This window comes from Candida oxycetoniae (genome assembly GCF_023343755.2).
Source record: "Candida oxycetoniae strain CBS 10844 chromosome Unknown scaffold18, whole genome shotgun sequence".
In the NCBI taxonomy this organism is placed as follows: domain Eukaryota; kingdom Fungi; phylum Ascomycota; class Pichiomycetes; order Serinales; family Debaryomycetaceae; genus Lodderomyces; species Lodderomyces oxycetoniae.
Window position 1 is genome coordinate 224288 of NW_026055460.1, and position 15744 is coordinate 240031.

The 15744-nt window shown below is 36.9% G+C and overlaps 8 protein-coding genes across 8 annotated transcripts; 4 read left to right on the forward strand and 4 right to left on the reverse strand. All coding sequences in view use genetic code 12, as the record gives it.

Annotated features, from left to right (window-relative positions):
* Positions 1-500: 500 nt before the first annotated feature.
* On the forward strand, positions 501-2456 carry PDE2 (3',5'-cyclic-nucleotide phosphodiesterase; the record flags this gene model as incomplete). The annotated part of the gene is made up of 1 exon (XM_049324683.1): positions 501-2456. The coding sequence occupies one exon, from the start codon at positions 501-503 to the stop codon at positions 2454-2456; it is 1956 nt and encodes a 651-aa protein (XP_049179676.1).
* Positions 2457-3424: 968 nt separating this feature from the next.
* Positions 3425-5515, forward strand: KGF56_003360 (uncharacterized protein; the record flags this gene model as incomplete). The annotated part of the gene is made up of 1 exon (XM_049324684.1): positions 3425-5515. One exon carries the CDS (start codon positions 3425-3427, stop codon positions 5513-5515), a length of 2091 nt encoding a protein of 696 aa, XP_049179677.1.
* A 229-nt stretch (positions 5516-5744) lies between these two features.
* On the reverse strand, positions 5745-6347 carry YKT6 (palmitoyltransferase; the record flags this gene model as incomplete). The annotated part of the gene is made up of 1 exon (XM_049324685.1): positions 5745-6347. The coding sequence occupies one exon, from the start codon at positions 6345-6347 to the stop codon at positions 5745-5747; it is 603 nt and encodes a 200-aa protein (XP_049179678.1).
* An 892-nt stretch (positions 6348-7239) lies between these two features.
* On the forward strand, positions 7240-8025 carry YPT7 (Ypt7p; the record flags this gene model as incomplete). Its single annotated transcript, XM_049324686.1, has 1 exon — positions 7240-8025. The coding sequence occupies one exon, from the start codon at positions 7240-7242 to the stop codon at positions 8023-8025; it is 786 nt and encodes a 261-aa protein (XP_049179679.1).
* Positions 8026-8066: 41 nt separating this feature from the next.
* On the reverse strand, positions 8067-10093 carry MIA40 (Mia40p; the record flags this gene model as incomplete). Its single annotated transcript, XM_049324687.1, has 3 exons — positions 8067-9039; positions 9732-10011; positions 10084-10093. 3 exons carry the CDS (start codon positions 10091-10093, stop codon positions 8067-8069), a joined length of 1263 nt encoding a protein of 420 aa, XP_049179680.1.
* Positions 10094-10405: 312 nt separating this feature from the next.
* Positions 10406-12586, reverse strand: KGF56_003364 (mRNA splicing protein; the record flags this gene model as incomplete). The annotated part of the gene is made up of 1 exon (XM_049324689.1): positions 10406-12586. One exon carries the CDS (start codon positions 12584-12586, stop codon positions 10406-10408), a length of 2181 nt encoding a protein of 726 aa, XP_049179681.1.
* A 343-nt stretch (positions 12587-12929) lies between these two features.
* Positions 12930-14372, reverse strand: KGF56_003365 (protein kinase regulatory subunit; the record flags this gene model as incomplete). The annotated part of the gene is made up of 1 exon (XM_049324690.1): positions 12930-14372. One exon carries the CDS (start codon positions 14370-14372, stop codon positions 12930-12932), a length of 1443 nt encoding a protein of 480 aa, XP_049179682.1.
* A 216-nt stretch (positions 14373-14588) lies between these two features.
* Positions 14589-15704, forward strand: CDC73 (Cdc73p; the record flags this gene model as incomplete). The annotated part of the gene is made up of 1 exon (XM_049324691.1): positions 14589-15704. One exon carries the CDS (start codon positions 14589-14591, stop codon positions 15702-15704), a length of 1116 nt encoding a protein of 371 aa, XP_049179683.1.
* Positions 15705-15744: the final 40 nt, after the last annotated feature.

Below are 15744 nucleotides of genomic sequence, written 5' to 3' on the forward strand. Positions count from 1 at the left end.
AAAAGAGACATTTATCGTTTCCTGAAACCCGGTGCAAGCTTTGTTGAAGACATCACTGGTGAAATTTTTAAAAGTCACGCTCATTGGCATTTGTCCCCATCCCATACTAAGAAATAAAGCCGAAGCTCAACTGGACTACCATTATATACACACACATAGACACATAGACACATAGACACATTTTGTCAATTTGGTTTATCCACGCGGTAACATACTGAGATTTTTGTACATTTCAGCTATCAACACTATCGAGCAAAGCGAGATTGTGTTGTAATAAAGAGAAGAGAGTAGACAACACTATCGAGCAAAGCGAGATTGTGTTGTAATAAAGAGAAGAGAGTAGACAACACTATCGAGCAAAGCGAGATTGTGTTGTAATAAAGAGAAGAGAGTAGACAACACTATCGAGCAAAGCGAGATTGTGTTGTAATAAAGAGAAGAGAGAGTAGATATTGATTTCAGCTAACAAGGTGGTCTATAGTTGATCAAGACTTATCAAGATGATGCTCGAAGTATTATCACTCATCAAGGATGTACCAGATTTCAAAATAAAACCCATTAGCAAGTACAATATCCCGCAGCAGAAACAGTATCAATATTTTCCTTCATTTAAACAGTTGCTTATCCATCTTTTCAAAAAGGGTAATAACGAAACAGACTGCAATCACCCAATACTTGTAATACTAAAACCAGATGAACATCAAAAACAACAAAATATACACCAAACTGGGTTTCGACTGCAACAACAAAAAAAGACTTTAGAATCTTTAAGATTTAGGGACAAGAAGATTTTACTAAATTACTTTTTCAGTCATCATAATTTGCTAATTACGGATCATGTTGAAAAAGTATCACATATAGAAAAGAAGATCAATACAATTTTGCATACAGTACATCATAGAATATCAAGAATCGGAACTTGGACAGGTACAATAACAAGACTAGTAAGGAGACTGCAAAGAAAAGAAGAAGAAGAAGAAGAAGAAGAAGAAGGAGAAGATTATTATTACTATTATTATGATGATGACAATAGTGATGAATTGGATGATTACAACAAGGAACAATATAACACTAGAGTACCAACAATGATCACAATATTGAACAAAACAGTTAGCAGACCCTCGGGGTCTGTTCAGAAATTGATTGGATTGAAGAATCTCCTAATTTCGGAGATCGACTTTATCGATTTGTTGTCGAATACTTGTCAAAAACGTATACCTTATTTAACTTCAATTGTCAAGGACTGGTCATTCCCAGCACACGAGTTAAGTAATGATGAATTGATATATTGTGTTTATATAATGTTTACAACAGCTTTAAAGGAAATCCAACAGCCACACTGGGGGACAAAGAAGAAAAAGAGGAAAACCGATTTGAAATTTCATATACCAACGAAAAATGAACTTTTGGCTTTGATTTTTCATGTAAGGGATAGTTACCATAGTGATAACCCGTTTCATAACTTTCGTCATGCCGTGGATGTATTACAAGCGTGTTTTTATTTTTGTATTAAATTAGGTCATTTTAAGGAAAAGCAGGAGGAGCAGCAAGAACAAGAGGCACAGCAAGAACAGGAGGAACAGCAAGAAAATAAAGAAGAGAACCTGTCTCTCATGGAAAACCCACCACTACTAAATCCTATACAATGTTTTGCATTACTAGTTGCTGCGTTGGGACACGATGTTTCCCATCCTGGCACCACTAATGCGTTTTTGATTGATAATAAAGCCCCAATCTCACTCATTTATAACGAGCGCTCAGTTTTAGAATCATACCATGCGTCAATTTTCATCAACAAGATCCTAGTCATCTTTTGGCCTAGTTTATTGGAAACCAAAATTAGCGGGGATTCAAAATTAAGTATCCGGGATATAATAACAGTATCAATTATAGCCACCGATATGTCTAATCACTTTGAATATTTGGAAGATTTGAAGCAATTGACTGAAGAATGCAATAACAACGGTTTCAACAAAAACGGTTTCAATCAAGAGTTCAGCCAATATCAAGATAGTAAGATTAAATTGATATGTGCTCTGCTTATAAAATCTGCCGATATTTCCAATGTTACTCGTCCATTGGAAATCTCTTCACAATGGGCAGTAGTGCTACAACGAGAATTTGACGAAATTAAAAAGCTTGAGAAAATGTTAGAGAAGAGGGAGAAGAGAGAGTGCCATTTTCAAAATGAAATAGGTGATGATGACGAGGATGATAGTGATGATGAAGCTAGTGCATTAGATTTTTTCAAACAAAAAGAAATTATATATGAAGCAGTTCCTAGAGAGTTGGACAAAATCTTATTAAACAATCCCATGATTCCGCAAGGTCAATTGTTTTTTATTGGTACATTTGCTGAGAATTTGTTCAATAGTATTAGTCAATTGTATCCCAATCTAAGTTTTGCTTGTGAGATAATGAATGAGAATAAGAAATATTGGGAGCAGAATAAATAGAAATCTGTAACCCAACCGTGTGTGTATTGGAGGTGGGGGTGAAAGTGGAGGTGGAAAGAGATTTATAGAGTTAATAAAGCATCAAAGTTTGAAACCACAGGGCCCCCCTTTGAGGCGAGTATCTCCTCATTTCCTCATTATTGGCTAACATTTCCTTCTGTTGCCCAGTTGAGGCATTGTATATATTTAAATACAACGTACCATTCAACTCGCTTACAATCAAATGGGTCGTGTAATGTACACCGAAAAAAGATTTTCTTTTCTATTTCTATTTCTATTTTTTCTTTCAAAGCAAACCCTGTATACAATTGGAAACTAGTCCTATTGTTTTTTCTTACGGGAAAAAAAAAATCCCTGTTCAATTCAGCGACAAATAGAATCTTCTCGCCTAAGAGAAGTAGCTTCTTGGGCATTCCTTCATCCCAGCTTTAACGCCTATGCGCTAAATTTGTACACGCACCCATTCTTACTATCGAGCAGAGCGAGATAGTGGAGGACACTAACTATATATTTTTACTAATACGTTTCTGTCTCTGTCTGTCTCTCTCTCTCTGTCTCTCTCTTTTTCCCTCCCTCCTTTTCTTCCTCGCTTCCTCGCTCTCTTTCTTTTGTCACCACTATCTAACTTTTAGTCAAACCCGTGTTGCTGTTTATTTTCACCTCTGCTCTCAGTTTCACCTCTGCTCATTTTCAAAAAAATTTTCTTTTTTCTTTCTCTCCCTTGACTCTCGCTATATAGAGTTTGTTACCCATCTAGTCCGATCGTCGTTGAAGTTCATCGCGATTTCTGGTATATATGCTTGGCACTTTGATGACCCAAATTTTTTTCACCAAAAAAAGGAACATCAACTAAGTAAGAACATCAAAATAGAAGATCAATTTGTACTGCTATTTTTTTTTTCTTTTATTTTTCAACGTTGTTTTTTTTTTTTTTTTCCTTTTCCATTTTATAGACCCTGGTAAAAGTTATGGAATTCAATAATGGAAACCAGGATGCGTCAGAACTGGATCATCATCTTCCTTCTAGGCAGCAAAGTGTGGGAACAAAGTTACAGCACGAACTCGAAGCTTTGTTAGATTTGGATTTGAGGTATCAAACAGGACCAACGATGCCAGCGCAAAGTAGCACCAGCACTGCTGCTTCCTCCTCGCTGCTTCTAATACCACCTGTGAATCTGAATGGAAATAACTTTTCTGAACAGTCAACAAGTTTAAAATCTTTTACTTCAAATTTGGAGGCACCGGCTGCTGCAAAATTTGGAAGAAATCACGATATTCTTGGTACAAGCTTGTTGAACCCATCATCAAGCTCAAATTTCGGCACGAGACTTGAGGATGTGAACTCTTTGTCAACAACTCCAAAAATAGGCGCCGCCGCTGCCGCTGCATCATCATCAATATCGACAGTAGGTGCAACTGCACCGAATCTACTGCTTGGAAGCATACTTCAGCCATCTTCTTCTGTTCCTGATAGACCTCAATCTGCTACTGACTATTCAAATATATTTGGCAGATCAGGGCAATCATTTTCTACTTTTAGCACCCTGAACTTGAATTCACAACTGCAACAACTGCAACAACTGCAGCCTCTGCAGCAACAACAACAACAGCAACAGCCTACAGCACAGCCGCAAACGGAAGCCTCAGCACAGTCCAACATTTATCTGGACTTGCTAATCTTTAGTAACTGGATTGAGAACTTGAGTCCTCATGATACAGTAGCCATGATTGACTATTTGTGTGCAAATTTGCCCATTGATATTTTGCTTACTTTCCAGTCTAAATTGAATAATCATTTAAACTACCAGCAACATCAGCAACAAGTACTATTTCCAACAACAACAACGACAACATCATCAACATCATCATCACTGTACAAAAATGTCTATGGCCAAGATTTTATGGCAAATTTTGATAAGTTGAGCTTGAATGATCAAAAGGCCAAGTTTAAACAAGCACTGGCGCAAAAGTCCAGTGCCTATTATTCTCCTCCACGAAATGAAAATCATAATCAGCACAATCAAAGTCAAAATCAAAATCAAAATCAAAGTCAAAGTCAAAATAATCAATATTTGAGTGTGGATAAGGATATTGCACGTCCAAGATCTGCAGACCCTTATCAAAAAAACCACAATGTAAATCATCATTTTCTTTTAGATAGAGCAAAGTCGCCAACATCACATTTGTATGAAAAGACAAATTTCTTACAATTAGCAGCCGCGGCAAACCCTAATGGAAATGCGACATCCCAGTATCAGAATGCTTATAATGGAAATACTCAGCAACAATATTTCAATCCCAACTTGCAACCTCATCAAACGGGTACGGGCATGGGCATGGGCATGGGCACTACAGGCAATGGTCTTCATCGGGATGAAGATATTGATATGTCGCAAGCTACGCTTAAATTAGGTGCTTTAGATACAATTAATTCTAGAATTGCTTTAGATAGTCACAAGAAATATCCCTATTGGAATAATCAACACTATCACACACAGCAACAGCAACAACAACAGCAGCAACAGCAGCAACAACAGCAGCAACAGCAGCAACAGCATCAGCAACAGCAAGTTATGCCTCAGGGTTCAGAGAAGTTCAATGCATCACATCATGTATTTAATACTTTACATTATGAGGATTCGCTAAAAAGATCGGCGAACTCATCATCAGTTCCTGTTAGTTCCAGTGCTCAGAGATCCAATTTTAACCCCTTGATGGGAATGAGTTCTAAAAAACGCATTTCGCCACCAAACTCCTCGATTCAAATGCAGCAACAAAGTGTTTCATTATCTTCGGCAAACAATCAAAATGGATTTTCATCAAACACGACTTCAATGCCAAGCGAAGTAACGAGTATTGACTTATTGAATAATATACCAGCATGGTTGAAGTTGCTTAGATTGCACAAGTATACTGAATGTTTGAAAGATACTTATTGGAAAGATTTGGTTGAAATGAATGATGCACAGTTGGAAAAGAAAGGTGTTACTGCATTAGGAGCAAGGCGTAAACTATTGAAAGCATTTGATATGGTTAAGCAAACCACTTTAAAAGAATAGAGAGTAGAGCCATAGATACACACGTATATATATATATATATATTTATATATATATGTAGAATTCAATATTATAGAGTATCAAAATGGATTTTCTTTTTTGTTTTGGGACAAGTACAAGGGCTAGTATGAGGACTAGCACGATGACCAGCACAAAAGCTTTTATTTATCAGGTTCCAAAACAAATATAATATACAATTAGATATCATTGCAAAATAGGACAACACTCACACTACATAATGATACAACAAGAGTTTGTCTTTTTTGCTTGTTTGTAAAACATTCTCGAAGAACTACTCAATGCTTCGGATTTGTCCACCAAAGAATCCAATTTCTCGCCTCTTTGTAAAACACCTTCGATTGTCTTATGTAAAACTACTTTTGTATCATCTAATTCTTGTTGAACCTTCATTATTGAGTCAGCTTGAGCTGGATCCTGGTATTTTTTCAAATACGTTTCTAATTGAGGATAATTCAATGACGTGTTACTCTGTTCAATGTTGTCCCACTCTGATTTTGGGTGCAATGACAAATACTCCTCCAAAATTTTATTTATCAAAGTATATGCTGGTCTTACTGGATACTCCTTGTCTGTTATTATGACAGCAGACAAACCTTCTGATCGCGTGTATGTGTGACCTATATAGTTTCCTTCCTCTACGCTTTGTCTTTGGCCAGCAGCAGTTCTCTGTGCCACTGTTTCTGAGAAAAAGGTCATAAACTGTGATACTCCATTTCTTTCAAAAAATGAAAATTGGGACAAGTCTCTGGCTGAGGTTAGCTCTACAGTTTTGGAACCGGTAGTCTTTAATATTCCTATGTAATACACCTTCATTCTTTACCGTGAATGTACCTGTGGCCTTAAACAGCTGGGTGTTTCGTGTAAAATCTTGTTATCTCGAGAGGCTGATTTCGAGTAACGAGATAAAAATTAAAACGAGATTTGAAAAATAAAAAAAAAAAAAAAGAAAAGTCCTCTCTCTGTGCAAAAAGGACAAGGGGTGGGGGAGAAGAAAGAAAAAAAAATGCATAGATAGATGAAACACTGAGAGGTACAGACTTACATTGAGGAGTGAGAGAGATTTTCATGTGCGAGTAGACAAAAATGGTACCATTTGCTACAAAGTATTTATATGTACTGCAGATCGAATCGTAGTAAAGTCACATCCAGAGAGATTGTCTCGTGGTCGTTGTTAGAAGGGGCAGTTCTCGTCTAGAGAGAGCGCGCGCAAAGAAACTCCAAACGACGCCTTTGGTACCATCGACACTACCTGGTTATTTAGTTTGCTATTTTCCAACTGCCATTCTTTAACCTTTGAAAAGAAAAAAGAGTAAACGATTAAAATACAATAAGATTTCAAAATTACCCGGCTAACAATAAAAAGATGATATTAAGAGGTTACGATTTTGAACTTACCCGGCTAACAATAAAAAAGATGAGATTATAGGGTTGCAATTTTAAAATTACCCGGCTGACAAAAAAAATGAGCTGATAAGGTTACGATTTTGAAATTACCCGGCTGGGTTACTAGACTTTATCGTGTATGTAACATCTGTTTACAATTTTACAGATTTCCTTCGATTGTACATTACGACCACGTTTTGAGGTCCACATGGTTGCTATCACTCTGCATGGTTGCTAGCAGTATACGAAGAGCTCGGGCATTTTCTACTAGTAATTGATAGGATTCTAATTGACGGAGACACGACAAGGAAATACTCTAGCGATGTCATCAAGCCACCACCATCAACAAGTACCAACGTTGAAAATAGTGCTACTAGGAGATCTGGGAGTGGGCAAGACTTGTTTAAGGTCACAGTTTGTTCACCATGTGTTTACAAACTCATATAAAGCTACAATTGGCGGCGATTATCTCACTACAACAATTGAACTACCTCGAGAAAAACACATTCGTGGGAAAACTGTTGAAACTACCAAATCAGTTTCGCAGGCAGCACCCTTTGAGGAAGTAGAAGAGGTGCTGGAGAATAACTCTTTCCACACAGAAAAGATAAATTTGCAAATATGGGATACTGCTGGACAAGAAAGGTTTAATTCAATATCACTGGCATTCTATCGAGGTACTGATATATGTATCCTATGCTATGACATAACCAATTACGAGTCTGTACTAAGCTTGAGAGACTGGTTTGGTTGGTTTATAGAGCATTGTCGTGTTGCTAACCCAGGTGTGATTATTGTTGGGAACAAACTTGATAAGTCGAAAAATCGAGTAGTGGATAAAGAGGAAATCAAGGATATATTACCCAACAATGCAACAAAGCTGCCAGCAAATGTTGGTGATTATATTTGTAATTGGGATACAGATGTGTTGGAAGTAAGTGCAAAACAACTAGATAAAGTCAAGGAGTTATTTGTAAGGGCAGCAACATTGGGTAGAGACCTTCATCTGAGTGACTACATGGAACATCGAAGATTGCAAAATTCAAATAATATAATCGATTTGCATCAAACCATTCAAATAGATAATAAATCAAAATGTGCATGTTGATTAAGTTATGTGTACTATGTGCTAATATTATATTATGTTACTTACTTCTCTTTTGGTTTGAGTTTTCCCTCTTCAATACCAGTTTCAATTTCTTGCACTGCTGGTTCAGCTGATTCCAAAGTAGCATGCTCTACTCCTTCAGTGTCTAGCTCTTTATCATCATCATCATAGTATAATTCTTCTTTGTAATGATCAGGATGTTGCTTAAAACATGATCTCATGTTTTCAAATTTCTTTATACAATCGATACCTTTGGGTTCAGTTTCAGAAAATACAAAACATGAAAATGCCTCTTTAAACTCTTCACCGCATGGTCCATGGGCCATACCTCCTAAACATGGACAGTCCCAATTAATTTCTCCCGTTTCAGGATTGTAAGCAGCCTCCTGCTTTTCCTCACCGGTTGAGGCATCCTTATCACCTTCTTTCTCTCCTTCGCCTTCTCCTTCACCTTCACCTTCTTCTTTTTTTTCACCTTCACCTTCACCTTCACCATGTTTTTCACTTTGTTCAATTGAAGTGAGAGTTTCTTTATTGCTAGCACTCTCTTCATTTCTCTTATAAATGCCACCACTGTGTTTACTAGATTTTTCAACTGATTCATTAGACTTTGCGTCCCTTATTTCGGAATCACTGGAAATATTCTTAGTATCGGTGCCGCTTGCTTCCTGTACATTTTCTTTCTTTGACTTTTCAGCATCCTCAATTTCCTTGTCGGTCTTGTTGTTTTTCAATTTTTGCTGTTGATCTTTAAGCTTTTTTTGCTGTTGATCAGCCATAGCATCACCGTTGGTGAAATTATCTCTAATATTTCTAGCCGTTTCATTCTGTATGGAGAATGATTGATTACTGGCCAAGTAACCATATGCGATGGCAATGGAACCAACAATCGACCCCCCAACTATCAATCTGGAGTTGAGGAATGTCTTGGTTGATTGGGTAGATGCATTGGACGAGTAACATCTCGCAATTCTTGCTCTTGTTTGACGAGCAACAGTTGATCTAATAATTGGTCTATACATTTTTAGTACTTGAAAAATTTAATAACTCTTGTAAATATACTCCTCTTTCAGCTTAAAGGAGTTTGTGAAAAAAAAAGGGGGGGGAAAGAAAGAAACGTGATTGAGAACAAACAGATATATATGTATACGTAAATATGTACAGGTATATATATATATCAAATCTATCACCTATTTCCAAAAGCTATTTGAATTTGGATTGCTGTGATGAAATTTAAAGAAAACTAATGGAATTATAGAAGCAAAGTGATGATTTTTTTTTTTCAAAAATTACGTAATACGCTGGATATGTATTATATAACAGAACGGTTCCGTATTATATAATACAATTGATCCATATTACGTAACTCAGATGAGATGTCAGCGGCTCTTAGTTTCTTGCTCATCGCATTTTTACATCCGGGGTATCTACAATTTGATTGGGGGAAAACATAAACTGTAAAGTACTGCCATTTTTTCGAAAAGAAAACGTGCTTGTCAATTGAAGTTTAGCAAACACCTTGCTCGTGATTTCCTTTTTGAGGGTGTATTTTTGGGTTCAATAGATATCGTAAAAACATTCCATCAAGTTATTCTATATACAAAAAGAGTAAAGGTAAAAAACTAAATCCCAAATAGCAAAACTACCATTGATCACAGACGCAAAAAAAAAAAAGACATGTCTTATCTTATTACTTATTGGCATACCGCACATCCTCACCTAGCTTGGGCATGTACTCCTCGATTTCTATCTCCTCTATCTCCTTAGGTTTGTTGCTCTTTTCCACATAAACAGCATAGCCAATAGAAGCAAACATCACCAAAACCGAGAGAGCACCTGCTCTCCTTAAATATCCTAAAACCGTATTTGCTTCATCTGAGCCCTCAATATGTACCTGCTTTATATAGTGCTTTGTAGCTTCAAACCTTGAAATCGGCGGTGGTTGTTTCTCCAGAGAGGCGCTTTCCGAATAATTTCGAATCTGCACTTGGACTGGTCGAAGCTCAAGAATCATCATTCGACGAAAAGCTCGACTATGCTTTGAGATACCAAGTATACATTTATGCATCGGGGGAAAGGTAGTAGACTTTCAACAAGTGGGGTGAAAGCTGTGGTAAGGGGATAAAAGATTACAGCGGCAGTTGCAGTTGTAGTCAATGGTGAGAGAAAAAGGACCATTCTCAATTGATAACAAATTTTGCCTTGGTCTCGATTCGCCAGAAGGAAAAATAAAAATGAGAAATTGAAAAAAAAAAAAAAAATAAAATATAAAACTCCGAAAGTTTATGAAACGATTAGTGAATTCGCATATTGATATAAAGAAGAAGATGGGAAGGGGGGAGGGAGGGGGGATTTTCAAACAATTTCGTCCCTTAACAAATCAAAGATGGAGATTACGAGCCAATTGAGGTAGCAAGATTGGCTCGTATTCCCCGTCTTCAAATTCTTCTGTAGTACAAACCCAAAGCACGTCATCGTCAATGTACCCATAAATAGTCCTACTATTGGCACTAAATTCAATGATTTGAGACCCGCTATTTCGATGGACTTTGTCCTTTAAAATTTTGACCATGATTTCTTTGTTTGAGCAATACTCAAAAACAATATCCTTGAAGGTGGTAAGGAGTTGATGTAATGGTATGCCATGCGCGTTAGTGGTGATAGTATCCTTAAAAAAGAATTGGTCTGTATTAGGGTGCCTAAGTCCACCAAGCATCGGAAGCTCGTCACATACAGCAGCATCAAAGTTGGACTGAATTATAGTCAACCCCTTTGTCAAGTACCAAGAGATTATTTCCTGGATTGTTGTATCTACTGTATTCCATTTGGAACAAAAGTAACTGTACCACCTTGAATACCATTCAGGCACATTTTGAGGATTTCTATTGTACACCAGTATTAGTTTTCCAATCCAGGTATTGAAAACCATATACATCAATATCGCTAAAGTTGACTCGCACATGGAAACGGTTACTTCACAGATTAGAAATATAATATCAAATATCAGTTCATTGTCCAAATCACTTTGTGCAATCCAGTTGACAAAAGATTTCTCAAATAATCGTAAAAGAGACTCCCCTTGCTTTTGTTCATAAAGCGATATCTCTGGTATCCATATTTCAAGTATCAGCTTTATTTGAGGTATAATTCTGTGGTAGTCCCGCGATAGACAAAACCACACCGAGCTTGGATTTTCATAATCAATATGCTTTCTGATTTTCAAACAAAATGCTTCGTAAATCTTATGCAAGCTCATCATAGTATCTGGATTGGAAAAAAGAGTCAAATAATCCTGCACTGTAATACTTAGTAAGTTCTTTGATCCTACATCCCAGGTATTGATCATTGCCATAATATGATCTATAAATATTTCTTTCAATAATAAGCCAAACACGATTTTGGAATTAACAAAAACCGGGTTTCTCATCCATAAGGATAGTACAGTAGTTATCACCATTTCTACTTCCTCACCGTCAAACCCTTTTGAATTTTGCCCTCTTTTCAACAACTCCACAATCTGTTTGGAGTATTGCTTGAACAAAAACGAATCAAACTGACAAAGTTTATCTGCGTCAATTGTAAACTTGCTACACAGTTGCGACAAATCACAAAGAGCTGGAACAACAAGCTTCTCTTGCTCTTCTAATGAAGACAATTCAACACCTAATAACCTGTCAAGCCTTGGCTTCAATATGCTCAAAAACACAGATTCCGAGATATATGTATCCTTCATATCCAGTGTTGTCAACTGCTCCAATACTTGATCTATAGATAAATTTTCAATTTTAGTGGACAATGACCACAGCTTCACCAAATCACGTGTAGAGGACAACTGTAGAATGAGACTGTCTATATCGCTGTCATCCACTTGCTGCAACTCGTAGTCTAACAATTTTTCTCTTTGATTAAAAATGGTTAAATTTTCCAGTACTGTGATTAGCTGTTTATAGATATTTTCAATCAAGTCAATGTCAGTCTCATTTCCCTCTTTTACATCTCTCAACCAGATCTGTAGCTGATGGGGAATTGGTGCGTCAATTTTCTCCAATTTAAACATCACATCAAAAACCTTTGATTTTAATCTTTCCAACTTGATTCCAAAACTATCCTTCTTTGCATCCAAGCTCAAATCAGCTACAGCTTGGTCTTTAACGCGCATTGGATTTTCAAACCCTACACCTGACCGGCCTTTTGTTCCTATTGATTCAATGGGATTGACGATACCTGTTTGATTAGATCCTAATCCTTTACCTTCTTGGTACCCCATTCTCATTAACAATTTCGCCCCGATTCCATAACGGGAGTAGATTGAAGAGTTGGGAATATCTGTATCTAACAACTCGCGTCGTTCTGACTCCACAACGTCATCACCATCATCATCATCATGTACATTAACATTAACATCATCACTGGAATCCTCTAAATCTGAATACTCATCATGCATTCCAGACGCTGCCATTATCATCAGTAAAGACTCTCCTGTTACCGTCATATTCCCAACCTCATTCGAGCCATGTTTTGGCTTCTGAAATAGTACCTGTTCATTGCCAAAACTGGTCATATATTGAAAATTAATCCCAAGATGTATAGAGATCTATTCAATTCCTTTGGTAATCGTTACATACAAAAATCTTTTTTCTCCTGGGGAAAAAAGAAAAAAGAAATGGGTCGTGCACGGTGTTTCAAAAACGAAATTATAGCTTCATTTGTAGAAGCAAAAGTCATAAAGAAAGGACCCCCTTTTAATCTTGAAGGGAAGAGCCCCCTCCCCTCCCTCCCTCCCAAGAGCTTTGGCTTTCTCTGTTTATTGGATGAAAAGAAAGAGGGGAATAATATATCTGTAGACGGTGTCAAAGGTAGGCGTGTGTGTTTATAATATTATTTCTTATTATCAGTTTTTCCTCTTATAACTCCAGACTTTTTAACCTTTTTATCAATGCTAATAATTGTTTTTCTTCTCCCTGATTAAACTCTTCAATTCCATTGACGTTTTGAATATGTCCCAATCCTTGAGTATTCACTTGAACCACCGAGGGCATCTCTTGTTCTCCAGGAAGCTTAAACTCCTTTGGTATAAAATCTCCATACTTGGCTAACCAATTTTTGCGGTGGCTCAATTCCTCCAACTGCATTCTATATAGCTCTTCATTTAGAAACTCTCCAACTCTTCTCAAAAATTTCCTAGGATATTGGAATTGCTCGTGATGAAGTTCAGTCAAGTATTTGGATTTGTATATGTTCAAGAACTGGCTGTAATGGAATATGAGTTGTTTGATTGTTTCCGCATATATCTCACACGGTGTAAGTCGTTCGGCTAGTTCAGTATCGGTGATTGAGCACTGGTTTGTAATTTCTTTACAATTTTTCACCAAGATTAAAAAACGAGGAATTGAACTGGTTTTGAAAGTTCTGAATCTCTCCAATTCCATTTTCATTCCATTCATACTTGCGTCGATATAAGCCTTGTGTTGCTTGTATAGTTTTTCTGATTTGATTGAATTTGTCAGAATAATATTACATACTGTGTTGAGTTCCTTGAACACATCCGCAAGCTCTTGTGAATCTCGTTCGAGGACTTCTAAATTCACCCGAATAGCACTGTTTTCAGATTTTAATAATTCAACAGCCTTTTGACATTGATCGAAATGGTTTGTTATCATTTCCAACATTGATACTAACTCGTTTTCTAAGGACTCATTTTCCTTCAATATGACTCCAACCAGGCTCTTGGATTCCGATAATTTGCCATTAGTTATTCTCAACTCAAGCTGGATTGGTACTAAGAAATCGTTAGCTTTGCAAATTGTACTATGCTGCTTAATGAAACTCTGTTGTTCTTGTTTCATTTCGCAATGAAATTTTTTATGAAGAAAATCCCGTATTTTCAGACAATTGGACTTGTATACCTCAATATTCAGCTTTAGCAAAGTTACAGACTCAGTAGCAATAAAGTCTAGCAAATTTTTGTTCCCAGAGTCGTTGTCTATTTGCACAAAAGAGGGCACTTGTGTCTCTTTCAATTTGCTTATTATACCATCCAATTGGTTCAAACTTGGGTTCAAGATCTTATCAAAGTCAACTAGCTTAGCATCGATTTCTCCTAGACCATACCTTATCACCTCCAAATGTCTCTCAATGACCTCAAACTGTTTCTTATAACTAGCAAACAAAAACTCCGTAGCTTCTACCTCATTTGGTAACTTATCTATTAATAATTGATGAGTAATATGTAATTGTCTTTGAGCATTGGTACATAACCTTTGAGCCTTCCCTAGAGTATCTTCCGCTTCATCAGACCACTGTATAACCTGTTTGGAGCTAAACCTCTTGTCTCCTCCATTTACCATTAAATAGTTGGTTAAAGTACTAATGTTCTCTCTCTCTCTATATATATTTATATATATATATATATAATCGAATCTCGATTGTTCGCGCGAAACTAACAGAGTGAAAAAAAAAAAAACCCATCTATTCATCAACAGTGTTTATAATCTACAATAGGTTGTAATCAACTTGAAACTCTGGATAGAAATAGGGGAGGAATTGAAGTGGGGATAGGAGAAATGTCGGGACTAGAAGCATTAAAGGCATTACGCCAAACCACAATAGTTAAAGGTCCCATAGTGTTTTACAAAGATGATGGGGATAAGACGGAGCTAATACAAGAAGCGACAGAAGTTCAATTTGGTTCTAATCAAAAGAGATTTAAATTGGATATGCAAACGAATTTTTCAAATGAAGATCAACTACAGGATTTGAAATCTGTTGTATTTTGTTGGCTTCAAGAGAGAGAGACAAACGTCGACTATAAATCCAAGGCCGCAGAACTAGGTATAGCGAGCTTTAAATATTTAAATAGAACTGAGTTGGAAACTTGGTTAAGTGGAAGTATTGAAACGTGTCAATTTATTGAAGGACTCGGGACAGAAAAGACGAGAAAAACCGAAAATGACCTTGATGTCAAGTTGGAGACAAGAGCGGAAGAGAAAAAACGTAAACTTGAAGATCCTCAGTTGGATAGGATAAATCTGTTTGAAAGAGAGTCAATAGATCACAATGCCGCACTAAGAGGTTCCAAAAATATCGATTTTGGCTATTTGATATCCGACGCCAAAACTTTTATGCGTGAATTGAAGCGAACAGACAGCAAAAAGTCCAAATCTTCTCAGAAATCAAATATGATAAAAAAGCAACCGATTATTATAGTATCCCCTGCTACGACAGCATTATTGTCGTTATCAAATGTAAAGGAGTTTTTAGAAGAAGGTCGCTATACAGAGCCGGTCCCCACCAACAGGCCGCATTCAGGAGTGGTTATAATCAATCATCGTTCTGATAGATTGGTGTCTGCAGCACAAAAGATTATGGTGGTGGATAATACCGATTTATTTACTAGTCCAGACTATTGGAATCGAGTAATTGCAATTTTCACAACGGGTCAAACCTGGCAATTTGCAAAATACAAGATTTCCCAACCGGAAAGTTTGTTTCGGAAATTCCCCGGGTTCTATTTGGGATATCAAGGTGAAAGTACACCACCTCAAATACACGATTGGAATGTGCGTGAAATCAAGGTGGATCGCGGAGATAAAAGATTTAAAGATAAAGTAATAGTGAGAGACTTTTGGCTTGAGATTGAAAAGATACTCATTAATAAAGGATATAGCAAAGAACAATAAAAAAAAAAAAACTCCTATCAACCCCCCCCCCCCCCCCCCC